Source organism: Myotis myotis, unplaced genomic scaffold (genome assembly GCF_014108235.1).
Source record: "Myotis myotis isolate mMyoMyo1 unplaced genomic scaffold, mMyoMyo1.p scaffold_m19_p_21, whole genome shotgun sequence".
NCBI lineage: Eukaryota > Metazoa > Chordata > Mammalia > Chiroptera > Vespertilionidae > Myotis > Myotis myotis.
Window position 1 is genome coordinate 12,380,364 of NW_023416326.1, and position 17,964 is coordinate 12,398,327.

Genomic DNA, 17,964 nt, shown 5'->3' on the forward strand with positions numbered 1-17,964 from the left:
CAAATGATCATCCATGATATCTCAAACCATTGTGTGTATTAAATGGTTTGAGATATCATGGATGATCACGGTGTGACAACCATTTGCATATTAGCCTGTTATTATTATGATTATTATGATTGCGGCTATTCTTATAAAAGCGGCAAAACGCATTTTTTCTTTTTGCTGAAAAGTTTTTACTGTCTAGGGGGCAAAAAAGAATAGTGACCAAGGAAGCCCCAGCACATCAACCTTCCAGAGACTCATTCCACGGCTGTCAGGAAGGGGCCGTCGCTGTGCTAGGTGATCTGGTGATGAGTCCCACGGGGGCATCTGCCCGTGCTCACTATGTTACATTTGAGGGACACATCTAAGAGGGGTTCTATTATTATCTTCCAGTTCATAAAGGAGCTAATAGACATTGAAACTGGTTAAATAACTTGCCCCCAAACCTACAGCTTGCAAGTCACTGTACGAACATTTACCTCCAGGTCTACGTGGGTTCAAATGCCCGGCTCTTTTGGAGAGTACACGCTGCTCAGAAAAATGCCTTTAAACAATCAGGCATCGTCTGTCCATGTTACCTCCCACTTGAAAAGGTGTTTCCACTCTCCCTCTTCCGCACCTGCCCTTCCCTGGGCCCTGCCCTCCTCCCTCTGTGACCCCTTTTCTCCTACAAAGAAGTCGGGGTACGTGTCACCTGATAACATATTTGAGGAGGGAGAGGGCCCCCTCCACTCTCACCCCCAGCCCTGTGTTTGCTCCTGGCTCTGAACACAGTGGAGGGATGGCTAGGGAAGAGGGGGGTCCCCCGCAGGAGCCCAAGGTGGCACTTTATTTGTGGACGCAGGATGCAGCGGGAGTGGTTTAGAGAGAAAGACAGTGCGAAGGGGCAGCGGGGACCTGCGTCCTCTCTCTGCTGGTCTCACGCCCTGGAACGCCGACCAAGCCGACGGGAACACACATGTTCAGTCACAAACGACGGAGAAGTGGCTCCCAAACTCGCACTGGTCCAGCTCCCGGTTTCTATTCTCTCGGTAACAGACAAAGGACAGGATGCTTTTGCTGCCGGCGAATGTGACAAGTAGCCCAGTGGTCTGAACCAGAGTAAAAATATCCTTTTCCATAAAAGGAAATGGGGGGGGGGTGCATAAGTTTTTACTGTTTACTTCATAAGAAAGAACTTTCTGTAAGTGAAGGAGTAAGAGGGGTTACTAACGCTATGTTCCACTCTAAAAGACGTTTTCACTTTAAGGTACACGTTTCAAATTCTGGCTTTTTAATGATCATAAATGTCACCATGTTGGTTTTAACGGGAGACTCTGTGTGGATTTAAATTGAGTCTGAAATCCCGACATGTTAATGTGAACGTCTCCTGATACATTTTTCTTTAGCGAATAGGTCACCATCATTTAGCAAAAGTACATCTAGGAGCCAGCCCCCTTCCCACCAGCATTTCTCCATCTCGTCCGTCCTCAAAATCCTACCTCTAATTAAACCAACATCTCAAAAGTCTTCCAGAACAACTACTCTCTGCATACCCTCTGCATTCTTCCAATTTTAATTAAAAATACACCATGGTCCCCCTGGGGCATAGTGAACATACAAAATGAATGAGGTCTCACTAACAGAGTCCAGAGTCAGGCAAACAAACATCAAAACGCACCATGAGGCGAGCTGTTCTGTGGTCGTGTTTTTTGCAGTCTAATAGCCATGAACTACTTTTTGTGGTTAAAAAAAACACCCCACGTAACATAAAATGTACCATTTTAACCATTTTAAAGTGCACAGTTCTATGGCATTAATAAGTACATTCACATTGTTGTGAGGTAAGCTGGCTTTTAAGCATATCTCTTCCTTTTTTCTCATTGTACAAATTCATATTCAAATCATTTATGCTTCCTGTAGAAGAATTCATAAATAGGTACATGGTTAATGTTCTCATGTATATTTCTTTTGTAAGCATGTTTTAAAATGAGACTATAGCATATGGAACATCTATATATATAAAAGCCTAAGCAACCGTTCCACCAGTAGCTATAATGTGCACTGACCACTAGGGGGCAGATGCTCAGTGCATAGGCATGGAAACATAGAACAGACTGATAAATCTCAGAGGGAAGGAGGGAAAGGAAAGGAGGGGAGGGTGGGAAGGATTAACCAAAGATTTTATATGCATATTAGAGGCCGGTGCACAGATTCATGCACCAGTGGAATCTCTCAGCCTGGCCTGCGCCCTCTCACAATCCAGATCCCCTTGGGGGATGTCGGACTGCCAGTCTCGCCCAATCCCTGTAGGGCAGTGGTTCTCAACCTTCTGTCCCTTTAAATACAGTTCCTCATGTTGTGACCCAACCATAAAATTATTTTCGTTGCTACTTCATATCTGTCATGTTGCTACTGTTATGAATTGTAATGTAAGTATCTGATATGCAGGATGGTCTTAGGCGACCCCTGTGAAAGGGTCGTTCGACCGCCAAAGGGGTCGCGACCCACAGGTTGAGAACTGCTGCTGTATGGGCCGGCCTGTCTTGCCCAGTACCGATCGCCTGGGAGGGACCACAGGAGGGCTCCAGGGCATGTCCAGCCCATCTTGATTCGTGCACCAGGCCGGTTTCGGCCCGATCCCTGCAGGCCAGGCCTAGGGACCCTAGTATTACATAAGTGCTTTGCTCATGTACTATGTTGTGATATTTTTCATTTCATTAAATAATGATCTACATCATCATATTTCATAGTGGCTCAGACACCTCTGTACTCACACACCCAAGTAAACAGTTTATTAGTGATCACAACCCATGAAACAAACAGAAGTGAATTACCCGGATGCGGAAAGGATGAGTTCTACCCATTTTAGCACAGCTTACTACAAAAGATTGTGTGGAAATCTAAAAAATAATCATGAACACCATTTTGTTTTAATTAAGAAAAACTAATTTATATTTCAAATATGCTGAAACTGGAATTCATAACAACATTTTTAAACAATCCAACAAGAATGTAAATTAAACTGCAAATTCCCTGAGGGCAAGGGTCGTATTATTTGATTACCTCGTACTGTGCCTACACAGAGCAGGTCTCAATTGAATAAACACAATGAACAAATCCACGATTAACATTAGCCAAATGCAGTAAGGAATTTATGTTGGCTAACTAACACCAGATTTTTAAAAACAGCTGAAAGATACTCTACACCCAATAAAATGATTGATTCCGGCCAGGATCACCAATGGATGCTAAAAGTCATTAGGGAAGTAAGTGAAGGACTGAACACTGCCGGTGCCAAGGTGTGGACCCAGAGCACGTGCCCATCACCAAGGGGAGCTTAACTTTATGATGAAACTTTCACACCTGAAGCCAGTGAACAATGACAGGGGGCCAAGTGCCTCCCGAAACCTGAAATACTTATTTCTTCAAAATCTAAAGTGCCCTGTCCCGGCTGGCGTGGCTCAGTGGTTGAACATCGAAATCACGGTTTGATTCCCGGTCTGGGCACATGCCCGGGTTATGGGCATGATTCCCAGTGTGGGGTGTGCAGGAGGCAGCTGATCATGGGTTCTCTCTCATCGTTGATATTTCTATCTCTCTCTCCCCCTTCCTCTCTGAAATCAATAAAAATATATATGTTTTTAAAACCTACATTGTCCAGTTACACCACCTCTGAGAATATTAGTAATAAATCCTGCTCTAAGCATATACAGATATAGATGTTTATGTATAAGTAAATCCTAATAACATCAATGTGAAAAAATTAAAAGCCTCGTCAAATTGGTGATTACATAGCTACAGTTCTGACTGAAGAGCAAGCTTTCTTTCCCTTGGGAAAGTGGTAGAATTAGATTTACAGAATAGTTATACGATTTTTTCCCCTTGGAGAACGATGAGAAGGCCTCTTTATTCAGAGCAAAGTACTCAACTTCCAAAAAAAGAAACAAACAAAAGAAAAAAACACACAGTGAATTTTGGAGGACTATAAACAAACAAGCCTAATCATTTCATTAAAAACATTTATAAAAAAACCGAATTACTATTAAGAATCGGACCTGTCCAACCTGGCCAGGGTGGCTCAGTGGTTGAGCATCGACCTACGAACCAGGAGGTCACTGTTCGATTCCCGGTTGGTGCACAAACCCAGGTTTCAGGCTCGATCCCCAGTGGGGGGCGTGCAGGAGTCAGCCGATCAGTGATTCTCTCTCATCACTGATGTTTCTCTCTCTCTCTCCCTTCCTCTCTGAAATCAATAAAAATAAAAAAATATATTTTTTTAAAGAATCTGACCTGTCTGGAAAACACTCTCTCACCTCTAGAAACTTCAAGACGAGACATAAATGTCTCTCTTTCCACTCAGGAATCCTGACTCCAGATGAACTTTCCTAATTTACTGGGTTTTACCCACAGCCACAGAGAAGTCTCTGGGTCTTTAGCACAAAATGCTTCACTTTAAAGTCTGGTTTGACTGTGCACTGCAAGGAAGCAAAGAGATACTTTGGAATAACCAGTTCATTCATTGTTAGAACAGAAAAAAAATCATCTTAAATATTTTGCCAATTTAGGTCCCTAGGTAAACTTTCCTTTCTATTATATTTCCCCCCCTACAAATTGATTCTTCTTAAATAATGACAACTAAGTCACTCTTTGAAAGCACCTTCTCAGTTGCTCCACTAGAACTTGAGGGTTTCATGAGCGTTATTTCTCACTAACCCTCCCAACGAAGTTCTCAGGTGTTGTCGTCATTTCTGTTTCACAGAGGCTGATGTAGGTCCCTTGTTCAAAATCATCACGTCCGTGAGGTCATAAAACTGAATCTCGGGTCCAGGTTTTGTGGCTCTAAGTTCTAGGCGCGTTCTAGCATGTCACGTGCTGTTTTTGGAGGGTTAGCAGCGTTCAAGAGAGGAAGTAAAGGTTCATCCTATATGGTAAAAGCCTAATATGCTAAGTGTCTGGTCGTCTGGTCAACCAATCAAAGCATGATATGCTAATGATATGCTAAGGCTGCTCAACAGCTCGCTATGACGTGCACTGAACACCAGGGGGCAGACTCTTCGACTGGCAGGTTAGCTTGCTGCTGGGGTCTGGCTGATCAGGACTGAGTGAGATAGGCCGGACACACCCTGGAGCCCTCACGTGGTCCCTCCCCGGCTGGCCTACCTCCCGCATCCCTCCCCGGCCCCAATCGTGCACCCGTGGGGTCCCTCGGCCTGGCCTGTGCCCTCTCACAATCCAGGACCTCTCGGGGGATGTCAAAGAGCCAGTTTCGGCCCGATCCCGCAGGCCAGGCCAAGGGACCCCACTGGTGCACGAATTTGCGCACTGGGCCTCTAGTTTCTTTATAACAAGCTCTGCATCTTCACTTTCTAGCTTTTTACAATCAAACTAAAACAGGTGACTAGATACAGAATATGGAAAGAGTCTTCCCCAAAGAAAACTGAAACTTCTTGTTGAGTATCCATGCACCAAAAATAACTACCATCCAGTGTGAGAATATTCCATGTAAAAACCACCACCCACTGTGATCGTATCCTTATAAGATAGGGGAGTCCTGGGTGACAAGTGAGCTGGTCAGGAATAAAACAGTTTCAGGATTTACTTATAGGGAAATAATTGGGGGAAAATACCTTCCTGTCAACATTAGATCACTGGTACAAGGTTCAAAGCACGTGTGAAATATTTACTGGCCAAAATGTTGAAAACCTAACGTGAATTAACCTGAGACGCCAGTTGCCTGGAGGCCGAAATGAGAACTTACTAGGGTTTATGAATCTAAGAGAGCATGCTGACTCCCTCCAAGAATAGCCAAATGTAACTCCCCAAAGGCACAGATTTTCCAAAGGACTGACCAGACTGTCCATCTGTAAATAATATAGGCCAACAAAACTATTTTCACCAAACGTGCTACTTCCAGGGGCCCGCCTGGGAGGCGCTCGAAGGAGACAATGCCTGTGACATGATGCTATAAAGAGAGCATCACGCGTTTATTTTTAATTCCTTTCTCAGAGTATCCTACAGAGAGAGAGCGGCCTTATCAGTGTCCTTTTGGAAGCAAACGCTGTTGCTGGTTGGCTGGTCCAATTATCATGAACTGTTCTGGCGTGTTTCAAAAGCACTGCCATTTTCAAACAGAGAAAATGTCTAAAAATGCCAGCGTGGTAATGGGTTCTGAGCGCATGGGTGGGGGTGAGGGAGAAAGACAATGACAAGCTGGTGCAGAAGGGCACTCGGGCTGCCCCGTTGCAGGACTATTGTGCCGACAATTAGCAACAGGAAGCAGCGCACAACACACATGAATGAGAGCTGTGGTCGCGGTGAAAGGCCGTATTGTCGTGCCGAGGCATTACTGCAATCAGGGGCAATGTACTCTCCTCCGCACAACTTTCCGGCGGGCACCCCGCTCTCTTCTCCCGTCCCCTGCCCTGCAAGTTTCCATCAGCATCTGCTCGAGGACGTATTCTTTCCAACCCAAAGGAATGCCTCTGCGTCTTTCCTCAGTTCCAAGGCTGAGAGGGCCTTCCCCCAACTGTGGCCTTGGGCCGCATTGAACTTGACTCGAAATACCACAAATGCTTTTAACTTGAAGATATAGCTGGTGATGGGCAAGTCACTGGATGCTAGAAGAAAGGACTGGAGAGATGCCACAGGCTGACTCCCTCACGCCACGAGGGACAAAACTGAGTCCCAGGCTGGTTAAGGGACTGACCCATTATCACATAAAACATTTCTATCAAATGATCGGTCACCTGGCTAGTGCCTCCATGCCTTCCCGTCTGCTGTGGCCCAGTGAGCATGACTGTTACATGAACACATCCCCTCCACCACCACCTACTGTTCCCCCCCCTCCCCGCCCCGCCCCGAGAACAGCGGAGTCAGCTATTGACTGTAAGATTTGGCTGACCCGGAGATGGCTGTGGGTGCTGACTCAGCATTACTTGAAGAGGGCTGTCACTCTGACCCCTTTACAGGACTGATCGCACTCAAGCCAGGGGTTAGCGCGGAATCCAAATCACAGCTCTGCCAGCTACTTGACTGGAGACCCTGGGGAAGTTACTGTCGCTGGTTTTTAGTTTCATTATCCAGTTTGTTTACGGTAACATTTATTTCATGTTGTACTTGGCATGAAAAAAACCTGCTCATATAAATAAAGCACCTCGCACCAAGTGGGTTCTTCAAAACGTGAATTCTCTTTCCTTCCTTAAGTCCCCCTTAATGTCTTCTGTATTAATTATAAGTAAGATGGGATTAAACAGGATGAGATGTAATCATTTTTAGTTTACAGTTTTAAAAATCACACCAACTTCTTTCTGGAAAATAATAACGAAAGCTAAAAAAGTAATATTATACAAGCAAATCAGTTCTGTATCTACATTTAACTTAATAAAAAGTAAAGTGTCCATCAACGAGGATAGGCATTTCACATTTAAAATTGGCCTAAGAAAAGAAGACCAACCTATTTTTTCAAAAAGGGATTGGAGAAGCATTTCAGGGAAGGAGGAGATATTGCCAGAGTGAGCCAATATTTGCAACACAGGATAAAGTAGAATTCTAGGCAGTCCTTCTGTGGACACAGCCAGGCACTTCTCCTCAGCAAGAAGGTTGATCCCCAAGACATATGGACAAATGTTCCAGTTCTCCACTGAGGAACTGTTTCTACTTTTGAGTTGGACTGATAACTGTCAAAATGTTAAAGACCATGACTATTGGGTAGACAAACTTTTGTGCTCAAAGTACCTGTGAACACAGCTTTGCAATAATGCTTGTCTAAATCCTGTATTATCTTTTAGTCTAAATGTAGTATTTCCTGTGCAAAGATAATCTCAATCTATAATTAGCAATTTACCAAACCACAATTCTCATTAGAAATGTACCCTGCTTTTTTAAAAAATGTTTACTTATATTTCTACAGCACTAAATGTAGAAGGCACCTTTGTATATAGTTCCCATTTGACCCATCTGAAGGATGAAGGTCAAATGCTATTATCCACATTTTGAATTCTGCATGACACTCGAAGAATTCTGCATGACAAAGAATATCTAGCAATGTAAGTGTTGGAATGCCCACCCAAAATCAAATCTCAAGGCTCTTACTCTAGGTAAAATATCACAGAATGTGGTGGAGAGGGGAATATCTTATTAATTTATTTATTTACTTACTTACTTATCTTTTATTGATTTCAGAGAGGAAGGGAGAGGTAGAGATAGAAACATCAATGAGAGAGAATCATTGATTAGCTGCCTCCTGCATGCCCCCTACTGGGGATCAAGCCCACAACCCGGGCATGTGCCCTTGACCTGAATCGGACCTGGGACCTTTCAGTCTGTAGGCTGACACTCTATATCGACTGAGCCAAACCAGCCAGGGCGGGAATAACACTTTTAAACAACAATAGAGAGATACTTAACTAGCACTATGTAGTAAAACAACCTTAAAATGATCACTGAATTTCTAAAGGCTTCATTTTTCTTACCAAGAAGTGAAAAAAAAAAAAATGGACTAGACCATTTCAGATATTCCCTTGAAAGCAGTTATTGAAAACCCAGCATGTGGGTCCTGGGAGCTATCAGACAAATGACACTCGGCTCTTTCCCCTCAAATAACTCAGATTAGCAGATGAGACACACACGCGAACAAGATGACCGAGAAACACCAGTGATGACCACCAAGGGTAACAGCTTCGTGAAGGGCAGAGAGGAGTCATTCAGCAAGGAAGTAGGCTGGGAATGTAAATCTGAATTAAGTCTTAAAGAATAATAATAATAATAACAATAATAATAATAATAATAAATGATCCAGGCAAATAGAGAACAGAAGGACATTCCAATCAGAGGGTGGAACAGCATAGACAACGGCTCAGAGTAGAGAACACCAGCATAGTTTGCAGTGCAGGGAATAAGAAGTAGCTCAGAACTGCCCCGTGGACCTACACAGAAGAGAGACAAAGCAAGAGTTGAAAGCAGAGGATGGGAGCGGGCTGGAATTGGTTCATGTAATACTTTCTACAATGAAGATTAAAAAAGTAAATAAAAGTGGAGAGCAGAGGCCAGACAGAGGAGATCTCGTATGTAAATGAAGGAAGCCGGACCCGACTCACCAGCAATGAAGACCCCGGGCTGGGCCTTCCCAGGGAACGACATACTCAGGATTTGATTTTAGAAAGATCCCTTTGACGGCCCGGAGGAGGAAGTGTTACAGAGCCTCGGGTCAGAATCTGTAGCAGAGATGATGAGGGCTTGTTTTAGGGTGATTACAGGGGAGGACAGAAGTTGAAGAAATAAGAAGCAAAAGCAGCAGGACTAGACACAAATTGCGAGTGGGTGAAGATGGGAAGGGGGGAGAGGCATGCCATGGATCCAGGATTCTGCTCAAGAGAGAAATGAGATACTGAACATTGGGGTTGGGGGGCGGGGAGGAGGAGAGGGATTGACAAAATTATCTTGAGTTCGGCTTGGGACACGTGGAGTCCAAAACGTATCTAGGTAGAGAGGTCCAGGGGTCAGGTGAACACCGCGACCTACCGCTCAGGAGAAAGGCCCGCCTGCAGGTATGTGGGTGTGGGAGCCAGCTGCATACAGGGACCTTAAAGTGAATGGGCCACCAAGGGGAGGGGGCCAAGTGAGAAGAGTCCTTGGCCAGATCCCGGTTAGACATCGAAACGCACGCAGCAGGCAAGGGAAGAAAGCCCGGAAGGAGGAAGACACATTCCAGAAGGAGAGGATGAGAGGGGTCCTCCCAGGAAGGAGGTTGATGGTATTAAACGCAGACCAGATGTACACCCGGGAAACGAAGAACCGAAAAATGTTTACTCGTTTGAGAAATTAAGTGAACGCTGGAGAACTTAATGAAATAAAAGTGGACTCAATTAAGGAAGCAAGAGGGAAAGCTAGGCTGCAGTGGGTTGAGAAGTAGAAACAATGAGTACGTTCTTTTTGGATATTTTACATCCGAAAGGAAGGTATCTGAAATTTCATGAAGGCTGTAAAGGTCAATTCTAAGTCCCTTCCAGGCCTCACTTTATTTTTTTATATATGGATAAAAAGCCTATTTTCATAGAATTCTATTAAAACCCACATACATTACATTTAAGGCACATTTTTAATTATCAGGAAAAACAGGAGACTCATACTGCAGCTATCGATGAAATATATGTATAGATAGTATTTCCCAATATACCTTAGAAATACCTTTAAACTAGTCTCTTTTTCATATACTAGCAGGGCCTGGGATGTAGGGAAACCATTGGTGAAGTAACCCTCTCATATTCCAGCTGTTCTTTTAATGTCTCATAAAAATATTTTGTCACCCTCCGTCTGGAATAGTCTTCTCTATTTTAATTTAACTCCTATTCACTCTTCAAGGGCCTGCTCAATGTCCCCCTCACGGAATCCCGGAATGTTAGAGACAAAAAAAGGCCTTACGGATTCATTGAACCCAAGGGTTCCCGCTGTTCTGATGGAGGAACTAAAGGCCAGAGTTTCAGAGACTGACCTGCCCAAGGTCATACTCATGGATTATGGGAAATCTGAAATCTGAACTTCAACCAGTGCCCATTTCACTACACAATTTCCTTGGGTAATCATTATTATTATTATTATTATTTTAAATTTAAGATGGCAATAAATTAAGCTTTAAGAATAATCCATTTAAGAGAGTGTATCTAGTGTAAGAGCCAAGATAATACACTTCAGAAAACAAAGAGCTGGTCTACAACGTGTTAGTTTGAGTCAACTACCTACAAGTAAAGAGTACAGATGCCGACTAATATTTATTTCGGGGATGAGCTGACTATCAGTCACCAGACAGGATCCCCGCCGCGCCCACCCCCGCCCCCCCGCCCCCCGCAGTGCAGCCTGTATTTCAGCCGCTGCCGGCGGAAGTGTGGGAGCAGATGTGGGCAGATTGTGACATACAGTATGTCTTTAAAACTTGTTGGGGTGTGAAATTTCATAAGGTCAAAAAATGCTGCATTTTTGATCAGCAGATACAGGAGTTCTAAGATTCTATAAATTATTTCAGACAAACCAATAGCATTCGCTAGTCAAACAGAGACACTGAGGAACTGTACTGGCTGTGGGTAGCACATGACAATCTATGCTTCTAATGTTTTCAAAGCCAATTCCTGTCATTTCAAAGCAAATGCTTGCCCAGATCTTCAGAATGAAAATGTGTTAAATCAATACAAAATACAGGACAGTATTTCAATTGACAATAGGATTTTAAAAATAATTTTCTACTGAAAGAAGGATACACATAGCTAATGAGCATCTGGGTGGGAAAAATAATTTCCTTAACTAATCCAGACCTGTACGTGCCCTCACTTTTTTTAAATGGAAAACCCAAGAATCCACTTATATAGAGAGGTGGTTTTATTTTCTTTATTTTTTTAAATTAGTATCTTTATCATTCAAATGATTTCACACATCCTTTGGTTTATTATTTAATCTTACTCTTAAAAAAAAAAAAAGATGTAGCCATAGAAAAGACCGGGGCTCTATATAACGGTAAAATGACTTTCATAAAATGGAAGGACTTTTGTTCACTTGGATTTTTCTGTTGTTGCTATTTTACTGTATTTTTTATTATTATTTTTCAGCTTCAATCTTCCCTCATATCTTTTCCAGATGGAGCTAACAGATAACAACATACAACCAAAATTAAGAATGGTGTCCAGTTAAAGATTTTATCTCAATGGCACTGACTTTAGCTATTAGGCAGGTTTATTTGAATTCAACACAACTTTAAAACACTTTACTTCAGAATTAATACAAAAAAAACCCCTTTCATTGATAATCAGTACATTGAACAGTTTCAACTGTCTGGTCATAACATTGCAATAATAATAACTAAGGTCATTATCATAACTTACCACTGTCTTTCAGTTTACTCTGTGCTATGTTCAGGCAAACACATAATTTCAAAATAAGTTTACATCACAAACATTTTAGTAGATGTCTGTAAGGAAGGAAAGTTTAACTACAAACATAAAGTCTCCCGTGAAAGATAATTTCTGATGGAAATCACTTATTTCTCATCATGCGACCACTCAGAGGCTCTACGGTCATGAGAGGAAACTGACTGGCAATGCACTAGGAGCTACTGCGACTTCTTCCAACCGTGTCCACCCCCAGCCAGGTCCTCCCCCAACTGTGTCCACCCGCAACCAGGTCCTCCCCCAACCATGTCCACCCCAACCACGTCCACCCGCAACCATGTCCACCCCAACCGTGTCCACCCCCAGCCAGGTCCTCCCCCAACCGTGTCCACCCAGGAACCATGTCCTCCCCCAACCAGGTCCACCCCCAACCGTGTCCACCCCAACCGTGTCCACCCCCAACCGTGTCCACCCCAACCAGGTCCACCCCCAACCGCGTCCACCCAGCAACCATGTCCTCCCCCAACCTTGTCCACCCCCAACCAGGTCCTCCCCCAACCACGTCCACCCGCAACCATGTCCACCCCAACTGTGTCCACCCAGCAACCATGTCCTCCCCCAACCGTGTCCACCCAGCAACCATGTCCTCCCCCAACCATGTCCACCCCCAACCAGGTCCTCCCCCAACCGTGTCCACCCGCAACCATGTCCTCCCCCAACCATGTCCACCCCCAACCAGGTCTTCCCCCAACCGTGTCCACCCTCAACCAAGTCCACCCCAGCCAGGTCCACCCCCAACAAGGTCCACTGAGCAATCAGGTCCGAAGGGCTTTGCTTGCATTTTGTCAAGAAAAACCTACAGCACATATTGGGGGAACTATAATGATCACATTCAAGTGCTCGCTATTAAAAATATTAAAGAATTCATTTCCGAAGACCACCTATCATTGATCTTCCCTACTGGGCTCGATCCCCAGTGTGGGGCGTGCAGGAGGCAGCCAATCAATGGTTCTCTCTCATCAATGAGGCTTCTCTCTCTCCTTCCCTCTTTGAAATTCTATCAAAGCTGCAATTCTCTCTGCTGTTCACTACAAATTTCAACTTCCTCATCAGCGTCTCATACCTGACACAGGAGGCCACACGAATAAATAAATACCAAGTGAGTCCACAGTTATAATGAACTTACTTGCCACTGAGAAGTTGTTGAGGGGGTAAGGCAGGTCCACGTCTTGAGGTTTCTCTTTATATCCTATGAATGAGCCATCTGTCTTCAAAATGAAATATCGTGGCCTCCAGTTTTTTATATATTCTCCTACAGGAGGAAAACATGCATGTTAATGTCACGGGGTGGGGGTGAGGGGGGATGAACAGCAGCTTTTATGTGGAAAATACATCATGGTACAATATATGTCCTACAACACTGGCCTCCAGATCTTTAGTTAGGCCATTTCCTTCTAACTTCGCTTACGAAAGAAAATACATAAGCCTGCAATTCAGTTTCAATAAAAACCCAAACATGTTTCGTTTTTAATGATTTTGCACTTTGACGATTCGTTTGCACCATCATTTCTTCAGAGAATCGTTCATCTGCGATCACATTTTGTTCAGTTTTTCATTTTATCAGGTGGTTGTTAAGAGCACGTTTTCAGCCCTTTTAAAAAGCCGTGGTCACGCATCCACACGGCTCGCGCTGAGGAATTCCTATGAAACACACTTACCCTAAGACGGATATGAACCAAAAGTTTCTCTTCCACGTACCATTGACTAATTGTGCCATTAAAAAAAAAAAAAAGGAACAGGGTCTAGTTTCATTGTTAAATCTTGATCGTAATTCTTTAAACATTTTATTGCTCTACCTAGGAAAATAACTTTCTGTGAAATGCTGTAAATAAGTCCTGAGAATTAAAGAATTTGGATTAATAGAGCTTAAAAACCACAGACATGGTCACACACACACACACACACACACACACACACAAATATAATAACTATAAGAGCCCATGGTACAGTGCCAAGCACATAATAGTTAATACATTTATCAGGTTTTGATATAAACCTACCTACCAAAATAGAAACGTTTAGCAACCAGATCACCATTGTCTTACCTCATCAAGAACTCTTCATCATTTGAAGCAAGAGAAGTGCCCTAAGATACCACAAGAGCGGGAGGCTACCTGGTCTGAGTTGTCAATTCTTCACCGGCTATTTCTACCTGGTGACTCAATCTCAAATGTTTGATCGCAGTGCTACAAAAATTTGGAAGTAGTTCAACTTTCCCGACCAATCAGCCTCTCCCGACCCCTGTTATCTTAGCTCAAACCTAAGGCCTGACTGCTCCCTTATTTTATCCCATCAGTAGCGAGGTCAACACTGCACAGCCTAAACCAAACCCAACACCTTACGGTGGCCCTTCTGCTTGTGCACTCCACCTGCTCTCCATTCTACTCACTCCCCAGCTCCTGCCCCGATGCATCTGTCACCTCCAGATTATTCTCATATCACTTTTCTGCTCAAAAATTCTGACTCCTCAGCCAGCTGGCGTGGCTCAGTGGTTGAGTGTTGACCTATGAACCAGGAGGTCACGGTCTGATTCCTGCTCAGGGCACAATGCCTGGGTTTCAGGCTCGATCCCCAGTGTGGGACATGCAGAAGGCAGCCAATCAATGATTTTCTCTCATCATTGATGTTAATCTCTCTCTCTCTCTCTCTCTCTCTCCCTTCCTTTCTGAAATTAATAAAAATATATTTTAAAAATTTTCTGACTCCTTACTCTTTACTGTAAAGTGCAAGTCTCTTAGCATAAAATGCCAGCTCCTCCATCCCTTCCCCCTAACATGTATTTCAGAAATGGAATCACTCCTCCGAATCAGCAATTCTCACACTTCTTACCTTACACCTCTTTACACTCATAAACATTACTGAGGACCCCCCCAAAATATTCATTTATATGAAAATGATTACATCTATAATGCTTACTGTATTAGAAATTGGAAAAAAGACATATTTTATTAGTTCTTTTAAAAATAGCAAACACATTACATGTAATAAATAGTTTGATGAAGAAAATTATATTTTCTAAAACAAAACAATGAGAAGAGTCGAACTGCTCTCCACTTTTGCCAATCTCTTAAGTGTTCGGCTGAATAGATGGCCAGAGTTTCCTATGGGCCCGCACTCAACCTGCGGCAGCGTGTTATTTTCATTGAAATATGGGGAAAATCCGCCCAGACAGGCATGGAGCTGGAAAAGGGAAGAGCATTCACCTAGTTATAGGTATCTTTCTTTGCTATTACACCAGCATTTGACAAGTGGTAGTTTTCTAAAAGATCACTTGTGATATGGAATGAGAAACCATATCCAGGAACTTTCTACACCGTTCTGTGAAAATCCCCGGGTCTAGACACTGAAGGAATCTTTTTCACGATGCGTGATTTTGTAACATCACCCACCGGTTTTTTCAAAAACACTGGTCCACTGATCTTCCAAATATCAGCACATTTCACTCTATAATCACATTCGCTATCACTGCAAATCTCATCAGAAAAGCAAGCACTGGGAGCTGTAGGCTCACGCTAGCAGATATGTTCTCCAAAATTCAAATTTTTGCTTGAAAACTCGATTTTCACCATTGGCAGTAAAGACTGTCATTCTTTTTTTGCCACGGTGTGTTCCAAGTGCCTGTCATCTGAGTAGCTAGTGTCAGGTATAGAAAACTTGAATCCCATCTAAAGGAAGGAAAAGGCTACCCAATGTCAAAGCACAGCACTGACTTATTACTTTTATTTCTTTCAACCCTTTTTTAAGATAGAGGTGGGGTACCAGAGGAGGAACTAGTCTTCCAAAGAGAAGAGCAAAAGCCTTAGGTCTCTCTGAATAGCTTTGAATAAATAACATACACTGGATATAGCACCATGAAAATTCAAATATTTTAAGAATTTCCAAAGAAGAGCTTTTAACCCAAAATTGGCAGCTTTCAGTAAAAATTAATTTATATGATTTTCAGAAACCATTAGTCTTAGGTAAATGTCTTCATGGCTCAATAGTTACTTAAGACAAATAAAGGTTTAATGTTAATTTCAGTATGGAATCTATTCAATTTCATGGTTCACAATATTGTAAATATTGAGCTGCTTGTTGACAGATAGCAACTAGATTTACACAGAACTGTTTAAAAATATATAAATATATCAGAGTACGGCCCTAACCGGTTTGGCTCAGTGGATAGAGCGTCGGCCTGCGGACTCAAGGGTCCCAGGTTCGATTCCAGTCAAGGGCATGTACCTTGATTGCGGGCACATCCCCAGTAGGAGGTGTGCAGGAGGCAGCTGATGGATGTTTCTCTCTCATCGATGTTTCTAACTCTCTATCCCTCTCCCTTTCTCTCTGTAAAAAAAAAAAAAATCAATAAAATACATTTAAAAGGAAATTTAAAAATATATATATATCAGAGTACGTATCCACTGGTGGATTTTCATTAAATAAGTATTGGCCCCATAAACAAATACTGAATATATAGTTCATAATAGTGTGCTACATCTTAAATATTAAAGCCAAATATAGTTCCTAAAGAAATACACAATGAATGTAATAAAACATTTGCAATCTCTGAAATTGCCTATTGCTTTTTATATAGCAGATCACAATACCATCTTCCAATTAGTTCTAAGTGAAAGCCGTATTAATGCCTCAGGGAGGAGGAGGAATGTGTTTCTCGCTGAAATTATCATCCTCTTTCACGTATGTCTTGAAAATAATACTAATGAATTTTTTCATATTATCCACACTGCAATGAGGCAGCATAATAAGTTTTCAATTACACAGGAATAATCTGAAATGTAACTTTAAAAAAAAGGAAAACGCTTTTGCATATTGTTGGCGCTCAGCAAATCTATGTTGATTAGGTTTTCCAGCTCCTGAAAACCTAAATTTTCAGGTTATCATTCTTCTTTTAGGTCCTTTCACGTATGTCCTTTCCATCCAGCCAGTGTGGCTCAGTGGTTGAGCATCAACCTATGAACCAGGACGTCACAGTTTGATTCCCATAAGGCACGTGCCCAGGTTGTGGGCTTGATCCCCAGCATGGAGCGTGCAGGAGGCAGCTGATCAATGATTCTCTCTCATCACTGATGTTTCTATCTCTCTTCCTCTCTGAAATCAATTTAAGTATGTCCTTTCCTTGCCCTTGGGACCAACTACGCAATCTCTTGGACAACTGTCACCAACCAGCGTTGGAGGTGTGCTGACGGAAAGATGCGTGATGGCTACAAACACGCCCAAAGCCTTCAGACTCCTGCCAGCTCCCTCATTGTAAGGTGCTGCTCGATGGAGATCACAGATCAAAAAATAAGGTTCTGTAAACATTTGTATGTTAGAATCGGCAAAATAATCTTCTAATAGATTCATCCATTCGAAAATACTCAGTGTCAAAATATGCCCACGCACCCAGGCTGCGGCAATGAATGAAACCGGCCCGGGCCTGCCCGCACGGAGGGAGCTTCAAGTTCTCGGGCAGCTAAGGACAGACAACCGGAGAAAAGGGGATGATGTGAGCAATTCACATGCAAAATGACAACGTCCCCCACGTTTTCGGTCATTCTTAGTGGCTCAGGAGGCCGTGCGGGGGGAGGGCATGTGTCCTGGGCCGTGGCATTTCCAAACGGCACCTTCTGCGCCCTGAGAGCAGGGGGAGCGGTGGTGTCCGGCCTGGTGCGTGCCGTGGGCGAAGGGACTGGCAGGATCGGCAACGATCCTTCGATATTTCATGAGAGAACTGGTTGCTGCTGCGTGGACGCCAAGACCAGGCACGACACGCACTCCTCTTTGAAGCCTCGTCATGACGATATAGGCAAGAGCTAGCGACCGTTTACAACGTGCATCATCTGGCGTAACACGGGACACACCTCTGCCTTTCAAGGTGCAAGATGCTGGCCACGCTAGTCCCTTCTCTCATGGCTCCTGCAGTGCTGATTAAAGCGGCCGCCCTGCCAAGTACTCGCCTCTGCCATGATCTCTTGCCCAGGGTGTCTGGCTAGTGTGGGGGGTGGGAGTGGGTGGGGGGGGGGGGCGCGGTACAGAGGGACCTGTCTGCTGGGCGCTGGTCAGCGTCCATCACCACTGCCGCCGG

General features: G+C 43.6%; 1 protein-coding gene across 3 annotated transcripts in view; it reads right to left on the minus strand.

Moving 5' to 3' along the window:
* Nucleotides 1–17,964, minus strand: part of AKT3 (AKT serine/threonine kinase 3) — a 207,881-nt gene that overhangs the window by 73,578 nt on the left and 116,339 nt on the right. For all 3 annotated transcript variants that reach the window (XM_036355096.1, XM_036355095.1, XM_036355094.1), the window contains one exon: nucleotides 13,027–13,152. In XM_036355096.1, coding sequence (XP_036210989.1) covers nucleotides 13,027–13,152 — 126 coding nt within the window. The remainder of the gene's footprint in view (nucleotides 1–13,026; nucleotides 13,153–17,964) is intronic.